The following is a 16044-nucleotide window of genomic DNA, read 5'->3' on the forward strand; positions in this document are numbered from 1 at the left end:
ACATACATGCATCAAGGCATGTATGTACATGAATAGAGATGTAAACATATGAAGGTATTCATAAACTAAATTTATGCATCCACAAATTATAATGTTCACAAGTGCCAGAAAACACAAATATATATAGAAACTACCATATTAATGCCTACAATGAGCAAATGCAGACAGGAGCATGCACAAATGCATACAGTGAACGTACATGTGTTCATGTACGCAACTGTTCACGTACGCAACTGTTAGGGTTCAGTTAATGATGAATAAAACAAATGCATCCTAGAAATATCTAAAATTTATTTGTGAACTCCAGTACCCCAAAACCTTAAATGTGTAACCCCCAAATACGATGATCATGAAAGGGGAAATAGAAAGTGAGATTAACATTGCAAAGGAGAAAAATCTGCCCTAAATTTTCATTCAGAAAACTAGTCTGTCTCCATTATGAGATGAATGAGGATATTTTTTCAAGGATTCATATTTCTCCACCTTTTTATCTCTTTAATTATGACCAGGAGGATAAAATGTGAGAAGGTGTTTTCTTTTTCAAAGATCATAGAGTTCATTTCATCAACTTGGTACTATCTAATTTACTTTTTCGAACATACCTACCTGGTCCACCATTCTCCTGATTCAGAGAAAGCTTGTTCTCTATCTCACACCTTTCCAAAGTTGCAAACATTAAGTGGGCTAATACACAATCAAGCATCTACATATTCACTGTGTAACAAATGACTGGAAACACATCTAGTAAATACAGTCAATTTTACTTATGCCGCATCTATGCATCTACTTCAGAGGGATTTATTTCACAGATTAAATGAGTGGACTTAAAACATGCTCTAAATTACCTGTTCCTCTTACCCACAATGTCCCTATCTCTTACCCATATTGTACTGCTCCTCTTTCACTATGTCAAAATCTCCTGGTGAAGTCATTGTCAGTGGATTTCATGAGCGAAGTGTCAGCCGCACATTTTACTCATGTTGGAAACTTGACCATTTAAATATGTAGACTCTCTGCTCAGTGTACACTAAGATTTACATACTTAGTATGTTATTCCAAAGAAAGGCATGAAGGGTAGTTTTGGGGATTTCCAGCCCAGATGATCTTTAAGTTTTGGGACCAAGATTGAAGAAACCTAAAGGGGTCAAACTGAAACTTGCAGGGGAAAAATAACCAATATGTCACCGTGAGTATGCTGCTACTTTAACAGGAACTTATCAGGGATGTTCATCTTCTGCTCCATTGTGCTGCATCCACCAAACTTGAGCTGGAAGCTTCTGCTCAGTATCTATCTCTTGATTTACTTTTACTGGGCACTTTATCATAAAAAAAAGTGGTAAAGATGAGCCATAGTCAGAGAGAGGACAAGACCCACCACAGGATGCTCTCTCTTTTTCTCACTCTTGGTAGAGATGCTGCCCAAAGAAGGATGCCTATTCAGCAGTTAATCAGGTGCAGAGGTCAACTGCTTCTTCCAGGAGCCTCAAATAGTGCCTGATTTTCTGGGAACAAATATATTGCATTATACGACCTTCCCAAGATGCCACTGTGTCTACATGATATGAGGTGAAATGGTGTTCTCAAAGGAATTAAAGAATTTAGGAGTGGGAGGTACCAAGAAGGGGGGAAAGGGGGACACACACAGCACATTTGCTTTATTTCTGATGCAAATGCTGTAATGGTACAAGCTAATCCTGGTCAATCATCATGACATTGAATGCATGGCTTTTCTGAGAGAAAGAGAGACAGAGAAATAAAATTTCTATTTTTATGAAAGAAACCTACATTTCGCTGTCATCTATACCTCATAGACTCATATATCCTAGCATTCAGGGAATAGAAAGCAATGGCACGTTTTCCATATGATGCTTTCTTTTTTTGAACAGCACTAATTCACAGCCATTTATTTGAATTCAAGCATTCAGTTTCAAATATTGTTAGCTAATATCTGAAAGTACTACAAAATTTAGTTTTGAAGATTTGGACAGTCATGCAAAATATATTCATTAATATTAGTTTAATACCATTTTCTAAGTGAGAACTTCACACAGGTATGGTACATTCACACCCCCACCCCTGCCCCATGGTATGCTGTAAGGAGAACCCTGTGTAGCAGTCATACACTTTTCTTCCCTCATTAATGGTTGTCTCTTTCTCTAAACTGTAAGCTCCATGAAAGCAGGACTCTGGCATTCACAGGAGAGACAGTGTGGTGAAATGGTTAAGCACATAGATTCAAGAAACTCATTGCCAGATCTATATCCTACTTCTTCCTCTTACAGGCTGTATGATCTTGGGCAATTCAATTAACATTTTCTACCTCAATTGCCTCATCTGTGAAAGGAGGATAACTGTAATATCTATCTTAAATAATCCTCAGACTATTTAATTAATAATAAAAAATTAAAACAGTGGCTGGTATATATTAAGCACAACATTAATATTCATAATTACTATTTTTGTTTACTATTGGATCTTCAGAAGAAGTGGAATGGCAGGCACACTGTAGGATCTCAAAGAATATTTATTGAATGACTGAATGACTGGCTGCCTGAATGAACAAAGGGAGAAAGGAGCTCATCAAGATTATGTTATTCAGTGATTTTCAAATCACTTTAGATTTGGACTTCCTTTCACCACTAAAAGTATATGCAGAATGTGTAAGCCCCGCAAATAAATTATATAAAAGTATAGATCCTCTAGTAGTGAGCCCCATCCTCTAGATATTCATTTACCTTCTCAGCAGCCCTTGGCTTATGTCTGCTAAAGAACTAGGGCTCAACAGAATGGAGAGGAAAATCTTAGCCCAACCACTTAAGGTCTAAGAGCTTAGAAACTTATACTAAAAGAAATTGAGTGACTTGTACAGGTTCAGGCGAATGTCCAATCTGGGTTCCAATTAAAGTCACATACGTGCCATGTGAATTATGTCTATGACATTGAGCTGCATTCCAAAATCATCCAGGAGTGCCATATCTACTCTGTTTAGTCACAGACACAAGCCCAACAGCAAAATGCAAAGGAAAAATAACCTAAAATCAAAACAAACAAGAATAAGATATTTACTTCCTTTTCCTAAAAGACTATGTCTTATGATTTCCTGTTATCATACCAGAATGTGTTACCTTGTTGCTTTCTTTACTTCTTCCATTGATGCTTCAGATTCTGAATTCATTCGACACATATTTAAGCACCTACTATGGGGCAGCTGGTTTTAAGCACTTGAGACTCATTTGCAAACAAATAGACTGGAACTCTATTAAAAAAAAAAAAACACTAAATAAAATAAGGGTTTTCTGGGACAGTGGCAAAGAGAGATTGAAGAAATTTCCAGGATGACATTTCAAAAAAGTTCTTAGATCATGAAACACAGAAGCAAGTACTATTTTAAAAGTTAATGTGTGTTTTTCAATTAGTTTAGGTAGATCATATACATAGTAGTCTTGGAAACAAACCTTTATTGAGCAAAAATAGGCCATTTTTCAGTACCTTTTATTCTTCACCACTTGACCATCGATATTATATAATGTAACCGAGATGAACAAATAGTTTGGGGAAATTTAAGACTGTATACATGACTAAGAAAATGTCCCCTAAGTAAACAAGTGTATGTTGTCATTACTCTCTATGTCTGACCAGTTTACCCTACTCTCTGGTGTCACTGATAATTTCAACCTCTACTTCAAGTAGCACTAATTACAGTACCTGAGCTGCAAAAATAAAAGATTCCATTATAGCGAAGTTCACAAATATTATTTTAATCCAGCTATCCACACTGTCCATCTAAAGCAGTAAATGTCTCCTTCACATACAGCTGTCTCAGACTTCTAATCCAGTATACTGTATGAAACAGAAATGCCTCTCAAATAGCACTTCAATGCTAAATATACGACTAAAGAATGAAAAACAAATTAGTTAGCCATAGATATTCAGTATTCAGAGATTTGAGATCACAGAAAAACACATCCAGCTGAGTTACTCAGTTTTTCACTTTTCATCTGAGAATGTTGGCATGGGATAGACACAGTCAGCTTTAAATTAATTTAGGTCTTACACATTTTAGGCACTAGTTTACATAGTTAATGCATATTAATGCATATAAAAGAAAACACAAAGTCCAAAACCAATTCCCAACTTAGAATGAATATATCAGTACTTCAAAATAATAGAGAGAAATAAATTGTTAGTTCTGGTAGTACTCATATTAAAATAAGTTATTCCACTGGAAAGTGTGTTTGTTTCTCAGTAGGAATCGTTCGTATTCTACAAAGCATAAGTAATTCTTCACTGCTTACTGTTACAAGTACATAATAGAACTGTACTATCTACATTCAACATTTTGCTTAATTTTTTTTTCCACATGAGGATAGTTAGGCTATGAATGTTAACTCCTCAAAAACAACATCTATTTATATAGGAGCTAATTAAAAGAAATAATAAGAAATGGCACCTTTCTTACGGACAAAAGCCACACGTTTGTAAAGCATTTTAAACCTCAGCAATTAATGGATTGAGAGAAATAAAATGCATTCATTAAACTCAAGTCATAGTACATACTAAAAAGAATTCTGTGATTAACTGTTAAAAGGAACTCCCAGAATATTTCTTAAAAATATTTATAAAGCTCTTCTATTACAAATTATTTTTGTTTTTAAACAAATAATGCAGTGAATATACCACGGTAAACTCTGCAGGATGCATAATGCTATCTATTGTTAAAGAAAAATGTGTACATTATATTCATTCAAAGCCCACTTGATCATGCCAGTATTTAAGAGAAGAAAATTGATTATATTATCATGTAGTAGAATAGGAATTTAGAGCATAGAAAAAATAATTTACAGATGAAGCTGTTCAAATTTCATTAATATTAAGCCAAATTCTCTTTCATCGTTTCATCTAAAATTTTCGGAAAAATATCAGCCTGACTCTATTTTTATTATTTCAAAAGATTCCTCAAGACATACTTTGCTAAGGTGAAATGGTGATTAACTTTCCATAGGCTCCATATGGTCTGGGAGGGAAGTTGGAGCCATGGGTGGAGGTAGGAGAGTAAACCTAAATTAAACTAAATTATCTGCTTCCCTTTCATAAATCTTTAGAGTTGGTTAGGGTTTCTGGGTACAATATGGAAATTACAAGGAATAGGACCTGGGAAATTAGCAATATTCCATCTCATCGAATTAAATGAGTTTTAGAGATGAGGAGTCAGCAGGAGCTTCAGACCTTGATCTTTTCTTTTGTCCTGGTCATTTCACCCGAAAACCCTCTAAACCATCTATAAAACTAGTTCTCTTTCTTAGGTAGCCTGTAATCTGAAAAATACTGGTAAGTGACACAGAATTACTCAGCAAGTACAATTGCTACATGAATATATCACAGTATCACTTTTACTGTTAATGATAGTTTGGCATTTCTCCAGATCACTAAATTTCTTTGAATATGTCATTGTGGTCAAAGTTGTGCCACCATATCCCAGAATTTAAGTTCATCTATTAATTACAGATCATGCCAGGATACTGTGCTCCAAATTAATTGTGGCTTGGCAGATCTAGTCTATAAAAACAATGGTTTTATATGCTTTCTACAAAATGGGTCTAACCAGCAGAAGTGAATAGATTTGGTGCAGACAAACTAACTGCATCATTTAACCAATTAATTTTAGTCTATAAGTTTGATGCTATACCCATCGTGTCAATTACTCTTGCTTATGAGGTATGTTCAGAGTATCCAAGAGTGAATTTATTTGATCAGTGGTATTCCTATGTACAGTCCCAATGTCAAAGGTTCCCACAGCCACTGATTTGTTTTAATAATACATTTGTTTTCAAAATATACAAATTGGGGTTCATTAGTTCTACATGGCTATTTTACTTTCATCAAATCCTCATTTTAAAATGTATATTATCTGCTTGCATATTTGTATTTTGGACCTCTCTTCCCATCCCACATCCCATTACCCAATTTCATACCAAAAATCACACTGAGCATTTCAAACAGCTTGATTTATAGCTTGAAGTAATTCCAGCTGACAACCATAGGGGTGTGTCTATAGAATGCCAAAAATCTAATCAATTGTGTCAGAAATTTAGTCATTCTTCCTTGATATTTTGTCTACATCATACTAAACATATTTAAAGAATTTTGTTAATTGACTAAACCCCTGACGGAATTGCCTTGATATTATTTAGACATGGTTCTAAATAGTAATGAGAATAGCAATGAACACACTCAAATAAATAATATATTCGGATCAGTACAGATTCCAACCTTGAGGAGAGTGGCTCCAATTAACCAGCATGGACCAAAATCTTTATGATATGGTTTCAATTTGGATTCTAAGAATGCTGAGGATCCACATTTAATCATTCTCCAGCTGATTTAAAAAACAAGATCATGGAAGTACTGGATACCCAAATGAACCAGAAGAATTAAATGTTATATTGCATTTGAGTTCAAAAAAGACCAATTTAGACTGGGCAATTTACTGATGACAATGATGATGTATGACTGTGGATATCCTTTTTTTTTTTTTTTGCGGTATGCGGGCCGCTCACTGTTGTGGCCTCTCCCGTTGCGGAGCACAGGCTCCGGATGTGCAGGCTCAGCGGCCATGGCTCACGGGCCTAGCCACTCCGCAGCATGTGGGATCTTCCCGGACCGGGGCACGAACCCGCGTCCCCTGCATCAGCAGGCAGACTCTCAACCACTGTGCCACCAGGGAAGCCTGGATATCCATTTTAATTAGGTTATTGCTTAAGGATCATAATTGGCCTGGAATCTTTTGGAAAATTTGTAGACTACTATATAAAGGTACATAAAATTGTGAAAAAGTTGCATGCTTTAAAAACTTAGTATTTCCATCAAGCTTGTGGTCTAAAAAGAGTATGAAGACAATAGCAAATGGATGTTTTTTAACACAGTTTCTTGGTATTTACAGTCATTTTTTTTCTCTATTTGCCTTCCCTTCAGTGCTGGTCAATTGTTTTCCCGGGTTTTTTTCCTCTTCGCATTCAGTACAAGGAGGCACCATCACATTCTGTCAAACAATATGGAAAAGACAATCAGGAGAGTCAAAATAAAAATGTTGAATGTAAAAATTAACATCCTAACAGAATAACTCATGTACCTCAACAAATATCTTACAGAAGACCATGCCAGGCAGAAAATAAGTGTAAATATGTTAACACTTCTACTTCTTGAAAGCACATAAAATATTTTCCACAAAAGGCAATATTTCAAAAACTATTTTGAGAAAACTTTGGTCAAACCATTCAACTCTGATGAATCTAACCCCCAAATTAAAAATGTGTTAAGTAAAATGAATCCTAATAATTGCTATGATGTAATACGTTTGGTCAAATATAGAACAGTCCAGATAGAAGTTCAGAATTAAGCTCCTGAGTTGTTTCTTTGTTACTTGTTTTTGTGGGGGATATGTACTTCTTTCTTCTCTGCTTTCTCAAGTCTTCTTTTTATCTTCTTTGTCCTATAAAGAATATATGTATAATTTTTGTTCTCTGTTTACTTTTGTTTTGCTTCTTGGTTGCTGGGGAGGGGTGAGAACCCTCCCTTGCCCTTGTTCTTCTAGGACCTCAGCAAATCAAACCAAAAGCTTAGTGGCAGGCACAGTGGTCATGGAAAGGTCCAGAGGCAATAGGTGAAAGATGTGTCTTGTATTAGGTAATACAGCATCCCTGCTTTAGCTAAAGCAAGAGAGAAAATCATGGAACTCAATAGCTTCAAAAAGTGCTTTCTGACAATCAAAACAAACAAACAAACCAAACCAAATACCTGTGGGACAGGTTCTGATTCTGCAGTGTCATTGCTTGCAGGATTTTCTTTGTGCTTCATTGAACAGGTCGTGCTCCCCTGTAAAAGCTGCGATTGAAAATAGGTCAATGAAGTTAAATTACATGAAGGGAGGGAATAGAAAATCTCCTTTGAAATCTTCCCATTGAAAACTTCCTTCACTTTGAGACAAACTGAAAGGTCAAGCTAGGGACAAATTTATCACAACATTAGTGGGATCCCAGGGAATGGGCAAGCATTCATAGTCCATTTGGGAATCTCAGTGATGCTTATGACAGTCGGCTGCTACAACAAAGGCTCAATTACAATGGAAAGTTCTTTCTTTGCAAAAATTTTTAAAAAGGAAAGAGTTACAAAACTACTATATTCTATATCCGTGATGTGTCTAGACTCTAGGATCTAAATATGTCCATGGTCTTTATGCCTGCCGGACATCAATATTGCAAGCCAGGAAACAACTTAAACAATATGATCGTTGTAAAAAATTAATAAACTGGAATCACAATTAAATAGAGTCAGGAGACCAGAAGGGGGCGCTCTCACACCTTGCAGCAATAGCAGAGACCAACAAGACGAAGAAAGACCCCTCTTCTTTCCTGGCAACAACTCAGCCCATGCAAAGCCATGAACTCTTTGTTTACTGTAGCCCTTCCAACTTTCTTTTCCCCTCTAGGAAAGAATTCTTTTTCCTTTGCCTTGTGGGCACTTGTACCTTGCTCACCATGCTTGCAGACCCAAAATTGTTAATTCTCTGCTGATCCCAAAACAAACCCATCATTGCTGAAGAAATGTCTGCCAGTCTACTTGTTTTCGGTCAACATCATCAATCTATCTAGCAAAAAACTTCAACATCTTAAAAAAGATATTTCTGGGAAGAAGATCATATATTTTACTAACCAGAAAATCTCATCTTATTAGCCTCAATCGTCTTTAAGAAAATGAATTACTGGCAGCATATTCCAGTTGCCCTTCATTTTTCATTTTAACCAAGGTTAAAATATTGAATTTTCCTTCCCGCCATCCCTCCCTTTCTTTCTTCCTTCTTCCTTAGTCTGCCTTGCCTCCCTCCTCCTTGCCTTACTGCCTCTCATTCTCCCTTCATCTCTTCCTTTTATTTTCATCTTTTTTATTTTCAACACATTTTAAAGTAACTAAAAATTGTTTAATGTAAGAATATGTACTCTTTTTAGTGATTTTTCTGTAATCCTTTCCCTGTATAAAACGTATAAAATGGAGACTGGGAGTTTAAGAGTTCATGGCCACTGTGTAACTCTAACCTTGAACAAGTCAGTTTCTTTCTTTGAGGTCAAACAAGGAGGATACCTAAGCTGGCTTTGAACTCTAACTTTCCATAAATTCTAGGAGTGGATGATAACTAAAGAAGTTGCATGTGAGATTTAACGTACTCCAATTCAAATCTGAGAGCAAAGTCATTTGCACATGCTCCCGATTCTTGCTCTACATGGCTCTTAATTGAACACTCATGTTACTTTACCCTTCTGTGTCTGTGTAATATGCTCTTTCCCTCCACCTTCATAAAAGTCTCTCTTCACTGGGAGATCCTGAAGACCAGCTACTTGTTCCCTCCCTAGCACATTTTCACCACTAGGTAGGCTCATTACACTCTCCTGCTCTAAAGGTACAATGCATTAGAAACATTAGCACACTTAATGTTTTTATATATATATGCATGTCTGGCTCTTTGATATATTGTAAGTGACTCTTTGATATATTGTAAGTTCCTTGAAGATAGAGGCTACATGTATCAGACCTAGGTCCCAGCTAGATGCTTATTAGATAGCAAGTGGTCAATATCTAATCACTTAATAAATGAATAAAACAAACATTGGCTATGAAAATATTTCAGTCCTTTAGAATTTTCATAAATGCCTGAGTTTTTCATATGAGATTTATATTTGATAAAAGCTCCAAAATGGTTGCACATAGCCCCTTCTTCAAAATAAGCCTATAGTATAGTGGAAAAGTAAGATTATAACTATAATAATAGAAATCAGTAGTGAAAACCTTGAGTGCCTTAGTCCAGAGAATTTTAGGCATCTACACAGAGGAATCTTCTATACTACCTAAGAATTTTTTTTCTTTTTATGTTGTACGGGTTTGAGTTAGGCCTAGAAACTAAAATTTCCCTGGAATATTATAATTGTTTTGTTTTGACTGTAATAATACAACTGACCTTTGTTTTTGTTATACTTGCTTTTGGCCTTGGGGAAAAAAACCTAAAATAAATGTACTAAATCAAGCTCAGAATGCAGAAAGTAACCTGCAGAGTGTAAGGTTTCCCAATATATATTTTGGAATAATGGAGTTCATAAATCACATAAGTTTGGAGAAAAAGTTTATTTGAACATTAAACAGTGGTATTTAAGTTAGTTCTTCTCAGAGCCTTTAACACACAATTTCTTAAAGCTTTCCTCTTGAATGATCTGCTCGCATAATCATATAAGGTGCTTGTTAAAAAATAATACTCCTGGGTGATAATTCAGTCCTACGAATATAGGGCTTGCATTTTTAATCAGCAATCCAGCAATTCAAATGCACAGTGAAATTTGAAATCCACTTCTTTGTAGTGTACAAATGCATTATAAATCTCTTAGGAGATATGATATAACCATTTGCCAAATCTATTTGACCCCCAAACCGTTTTTTGTGTATGAATTATTACTTGAGGTCATTGTCATGAGAAAGATACCATGGGATTTATGGTGGAGTATGTTCTTTCATTAATGGAAGCACAGCTGACTATTTGAGACAAGTCTTTGATCATGTGAACAATGAATACTTATTAAATTTCAACAATAAAGAAAATATTACATGGCTGGAAGACAGCTCCAACCTTTTTTGATATTTTGATCTTATAATGAACACAACCTTTAAATTTATTTTTTGTGTGCCTCACAGGCATTGTGGAAACTTCATGAGATGGGGTTCATAAAATTCCTAGTGTTTCTCAGAAAGGCAACAGATATAAGCACTCCTGAAGGTACACGCCTTCAAAACACTCTCTCAATTAGATAAAATTCAACCTGATGAGTATAGTGCCTATTTCTAGAAACTCAAGTAATAAAATATGAAGAATGATCAGGAAAGTCTGCACAGATTCAGCTACTTCAGTATGCAGCTCACCTATTAATTATACAGGTGACCTACAGAGGACCACAGCTGGGTCTGTAAATTATGAAATGGGATGAGCCATGAACGTATCTTTATTAAAGTGATTACATGCTCTTTCTCACATATACATCTTCCCCAGCACCACCAGAATAACCAGTTTGTTTCTGTGCTTTGGGCAACAAACTACCATCTGACAAAATGTTATATTATGGCCACAAAGGTAGGCAAAGTAACAAAAATTTAGATGAGACAAGCCCTTTTAATTATTTACCCCTGTAGGAAAAAATACATAATCCTACCATGGTGGGGCAGACTCTAATACTGGGGTTTCCTTGATAATTATCAGGAGTCACGTGCAAATGAATTTGAGTCCCAACTCCATCTCCCACTATCTCTAATAATGAACATTGAGGTTCCAAACTTTGGTATTTTACAGAAGAATAAAATTAAACACCAGTGACAAACAAATTTCGACATTAGAACAAATAAACCAACAAGCAAAACACACTGCTATTTTTCAACAATATTTCAGAAAAGAAATAACATTTTAATACTAAAATTATATAAAGGATCCAATGTCAAAAGAAATTGTTTTTGAGAGGCAGAGAGAGAGAGAGAGAAAGAGAGAGAGATTGGTTCATGGAAAATCTGCTAATATTTTGTTATTTTAATATTAAATGTCTATTTTCTACATTCCTATACTGTTGAAAACTTCATGACAGGGCAGTACTTGCCCTGCTTGGAATGATGGTAGGAAATACCAATTTAACCTCAATTTTCCCTCATTTGTAAAATGGGGATAATTCAAAATTTTGACATCAAGTGACATGATACAATATAGGTAACTCAGCTAGGTAAATGGAGGAAAGAGCCCATCTCAGGTTAGAATTGCTTTAGCCCTTATTTGCTGTATACACTTGGGAAAGTTACTTCATCTTAAGGAGGTTCTGACTCCTTATCTGTAGGGTAGGCAAAATGATCCCTACCTGACAGGATTTTTGGAAGATTTAGATTAAATGAAACTATAGAATGGTTCCTAAAGGACTATTTTGCACATATTAGGTGCTCCTCTTATGACCTTTCTCTAAAAGTTTAAAACTCAAAATACTTAATGCATAACTGGGCAACCTGAACTTTTACCAAGAAAAAATATCTCTGACAGTTAAAAAGTCCAACTCATTCTTCATATTTAATTAATATCTGGGACAAGCTGGAGGCTAAAAACAAGCATGATTTTCAGAATACTGTAAAGGAGAAAAAATGGAATTAAGTACCAAGATTTTTTGAAACATAAACACATTTTGGCTAAATTTTTCTCTCATGTTAGTCTTGTGTATGAAATGAGTTTTTTAATATTTATTACAGAATGATACTTTAGTACTGTTTTTTTGTTGTTTGTTTGTTTTTTTGCTGTATGTGGGCCTCTCACTGTTGTGGCCTCTCCTGTTTCGGAGCACAGGCTCCGGACACGCAGGCTCAGCGGCTATGGCTCACAGGCTCAGCCGCTCCACGGCACGTGGGATCCTCCCGGACCAGGGCAGGAACCCGTGTCCCCTGTGTCGGCAGGCGGACTCTCAACCACTGCGCCACCAGGGAAGCCCTTTAGTACTGTTTTAATATTAAAAAGGGCAGAAACTAGAAAAGAAGTTCAAAGATTAAAAATCTAATGCTGAATCAAAGTGATGGCTCTGAATTCAGTTAACAGAGGAATAGAGGAGTGGGAGGGAGACAGGGTCTGACACTGATGCTCCCTAACCAGGCTCCTCTAGGCAAGTCACATTACCTCTGAACCATAATTCTTCATCCTTCACACAAAATAGTTAAAATTTTGAAACATGAAGCCCTGTCTAACTTCATAGTTTTATTCATTTATTTAGTTTTAATTAATTAATGTATTTATTTATTTATTTTTGGCTGCGTTGGGTCTTTGTTGCTGAGTGCAGGCTTTCTCTAGTCGCAGTGAGCTGGGGGCTACACATCGTTGCACTGCATGGGCTTCTCATAGCGGTTGCTTCTCTTGTTACGGAGCACTGGCTCTAGGTACGCAGGCTTCAGTAGCTGTGACACGTGGGCTCAGTAGTTGTGGCTCACAGGTTCTAGAGCAACAGGCTCAGTAGTTGTGGTGCACGGGCTTAGTTGCTCCGCGGCATGTGGGATCTTCCCAGACCAGGGCTTGAACCCGTGTCCCCTGCATTGGCAGGCAGATTCTTAACCACTGTGCCACTGTGGCACATAATTTTAGATATTCATAATTTCATAATTTTAGATATTTTGGAAAAAGTAACTTCATAATTTCATAACTTATGAAACTTCATAATTTTAGATATTTTGGAAAAATATTTACAAGCATCTGTTAAGATGAGTATTTTGTTTGGTGCTGAAGGAAATGTCAATACTTTCATAGTCTCTGTCCTCAAATTGCTTATCATCTAATGCAGAATGAGAACTTTATACAAATAATCAACATGCAAGATGGACTGTGATACAGGATAAAATATGTGAATAAACCAAGTACTATGGGGACCCAGAGGTGAAAATCATTATGTCTCAGGGAAGGTAGGAGGGGTCAAAGAGTTATTGACCAATTTAACCTTTGTATTTGCACATCACTGTTTGGCAAATTTCCTTATAATAATTATTAACATGCTTACTGGGTTATTTGTATTTTCCAAATTATAAGTTAATCATTATTCTTATGGTTTCTATATGATTCCTGATAAGAAATAATAATTAAGTTAACATTTTGCATGCTTTAAATTAAGATGTTATAGGGCTTCCCTGGTGGCACAGTGGTTGAGAGTCCGCCTGCCGATGCAGGGGACACGGGTTCGTGCCCCAGTCTGGGAAGATTCCACATGCCGCGGAGCGACTAGGCCCGTGAGCCATGGCCGCTGAGCCTGTGCGTCCGGAGCCTGTGCTCCGTAACGGAAGAGGCCACAACAGTGAGAGGCCCCGTGAACCGCAAAAAAAAAAAAAAAAAAGAAAATTAAGATGTTATAGGAGGGTAAACATGGAAATTTATTATCTAATGTAAAAAGCAGAAATTTATTCTAAAGCCCTTACGAAACTATCTATACTTCCCATGTAATCTGGAGGCATGCCTTTTCCTTCTTAAAAAAAAACAAAACCACAGTAGCACAATGAAGAATGCCTTGTATGAAGCCAACCTTTTCAGATGGTCTGATGGAATGTAGCCCAGAATGACAATGGTATATGGTCTCTCAGCCCAATTACAGCAGGGCATGACTTGCCTAGGAAATTTTGTTAAGCTAATGTCTTCCAATGGCTCATCAGGGCATCAAGTGCCACAGAGTGAATATTGGATATAATTGCAAACTAGGACTTTTTAAATCTCTGCCAAAATTGTTTTAGCATGAAAATGCTGGCATAATTTTCTACTCACAGCTCTAGATTTACTTCCTGCACATTTTCTCCTCTCATTTCCCTGGACAGTGCTTTGCTGTTGAATAAACTCCCTTTGGTCAGGGACTTGTAAGCAGGTGTGATGGCAAGAATCTGAGCGAGGAGTGCTTCCAATGCTAAACATAAGCCGTTGCTGCCTTTCGGTTCCTCAGCACATTAAGAAAAGTTAAGTGTGTGCTACCTAGAGGAGTCAGAAACGCTGTAAAGCACATCTACATTGAATAGTAAGTCTCAATCCCTATGTGGAAATTAAAATAAAATGTTCAATGTCTTTAATTCTTGATATGCTATTAAACAATATGAGGCACGTTTGCAAACTGCAGGAAAATGGGATGAAGCAGGTACATCCTTTGCTTTCTCCCTGTGACTCCAAAATTACCATTGACGCAAAGCTGCTTTCAAAGGTTTTTTTTTTTTTTTTTGCGGTACGCGGGCCTCTCACTGTTGTGGCCTATCCCATCGCGGAGCACAGGCTCCGGACGCGCAGGCTCAGGGGCTATGGTTCACGGGCCCAGCCACTCCGCGGCATGTGGGATCTTCCCGGACCGGGGCACGAACCCATGTCCCCTGCATCGGCAGGCGGACTCTCAACCACTGCGCCACCAGGGAAGCCCTCAAAGGAATTTAAACATTTCCAAAACCGATAGTCCAATACAATGTTAAGCTTTTGGTAATCCATTTCAAGTTTTCTATGTCTACTAAGAAAAGGGTCAAGAAATCCAGTGGCGATTTTCCTAGGTGACCCTGCCTGGCTGCATAGGGCAGGAAGTGGAACAAACCCACAAAGCTATCTAAGAATATGCATGGTCTCTAATTCCAAGTTTGGGACCTTGTGCATACAAGATATTGAGACCTTGAGTATGAAAATTGCAGAGCAGCTTTTTTAGACTGAACTAATAAGGACATCCATGATAAAACTGAACACTGTATTTATTATCTATGATATACAATCATCATGATAAACCTGTAAGAAATCAACATTAAAGTTTCTCAAAATACTTAACAGGAAATATTGACGGAAGAAAATCTAGCTGGGTTTATTCAAATGATACACATTCTTGGGCTCTGTCCCAGATCTACTGACGAATAATTGGTGGGAGTGGAGCCTTACCACAAGCAGTTTTACAGGCTGACCTGATGAGTCATAGGCAGGCAAAAGTTTGAAAATCACTGACGTCTATTTTATAGAAAAGGGATCTGAATAACAAAAGCACTTGCCATACTGACGGGTTAGGAAACAGCAAAGTGGTAAATTCCAGGCTTTCTCTACCATGTTATTTAGTCTAGAGTATGATCAACAGGAATGAAAATGAATCACATTTGCTATTTATTTACTAAGCGATTGCATGTGTTCCCATCAGCACTCAGTGAGGTTGCTGATGATTATAGAATCCTGCAATACAATGGGATGATCCCATGATAGTTCTTTTCCTCTACTCTAATGCTTCATTTCCTGACTACGTTCCAGAATGGTTGTTTTTCATTATTCAGTCATATAATATACTATATTCTCTATTCTAGGCTAATTCTATTTTCAGATGCTTTTCACTGAGTTCACGTTTATTTTTGACTGAAATATTCTTCTCCTTATAGTTGTTTCCACCAGTTGCATCTGTTTCTGTCCTGGAGAGTAAAAGTGAATAAGACTAGATTTTTTTAATGATGGCCGTTCTAACT

At 36.8% G+C, this 16044-nt stretch overlaps 1 protein-coding gene across 4 annotated transcripts in view; it reads right to left on the bottom strand.

The window, feature by feature from the left end:
- Positions 1-6517: 6517 nt before the first annotated feature.
- LUZP2 (leucine zipper protein 2) overlaps positions 6518-16044 on the bottom strand; it is a 445406-nt gene continuing 435879 nt past the window's right edge. For all 4 annotated transcript variants that reach the window (XM_060303405.1, XM_030864854.2, XM_060303404.1 and 1 more), the window contains 2 exons: positions 7795-7881; positions 6518-7039 (listed from right to left, as the gene is read on the bottom strand). In XM_060303405.1, coding sequence (XP_060159388.1) covers positions 6941-7039; positions 7795-7881 — 186 coding nt within the window. In that variant the 3' untranslated portion in view covers positions 6518-6940. The remainder of the gene's footprint in view (positions 7040-7794; positions 7882-16044) is intronic.

The sequence above is a fragment of the Globicephala melas genome, chromosome 8, assembly GCF_963455315.2.
Source record: "Globicephala melas chromosome 8, mGloMel1.2, whole genome shotgun sequence".
In the NCBI taxonomy this organism is placed as follows: Eukaryota; Metazoa; Chordata; class Mammalia; order Artiodactyla; family Delphinidae; genus Globicephala; species Globicephala melas.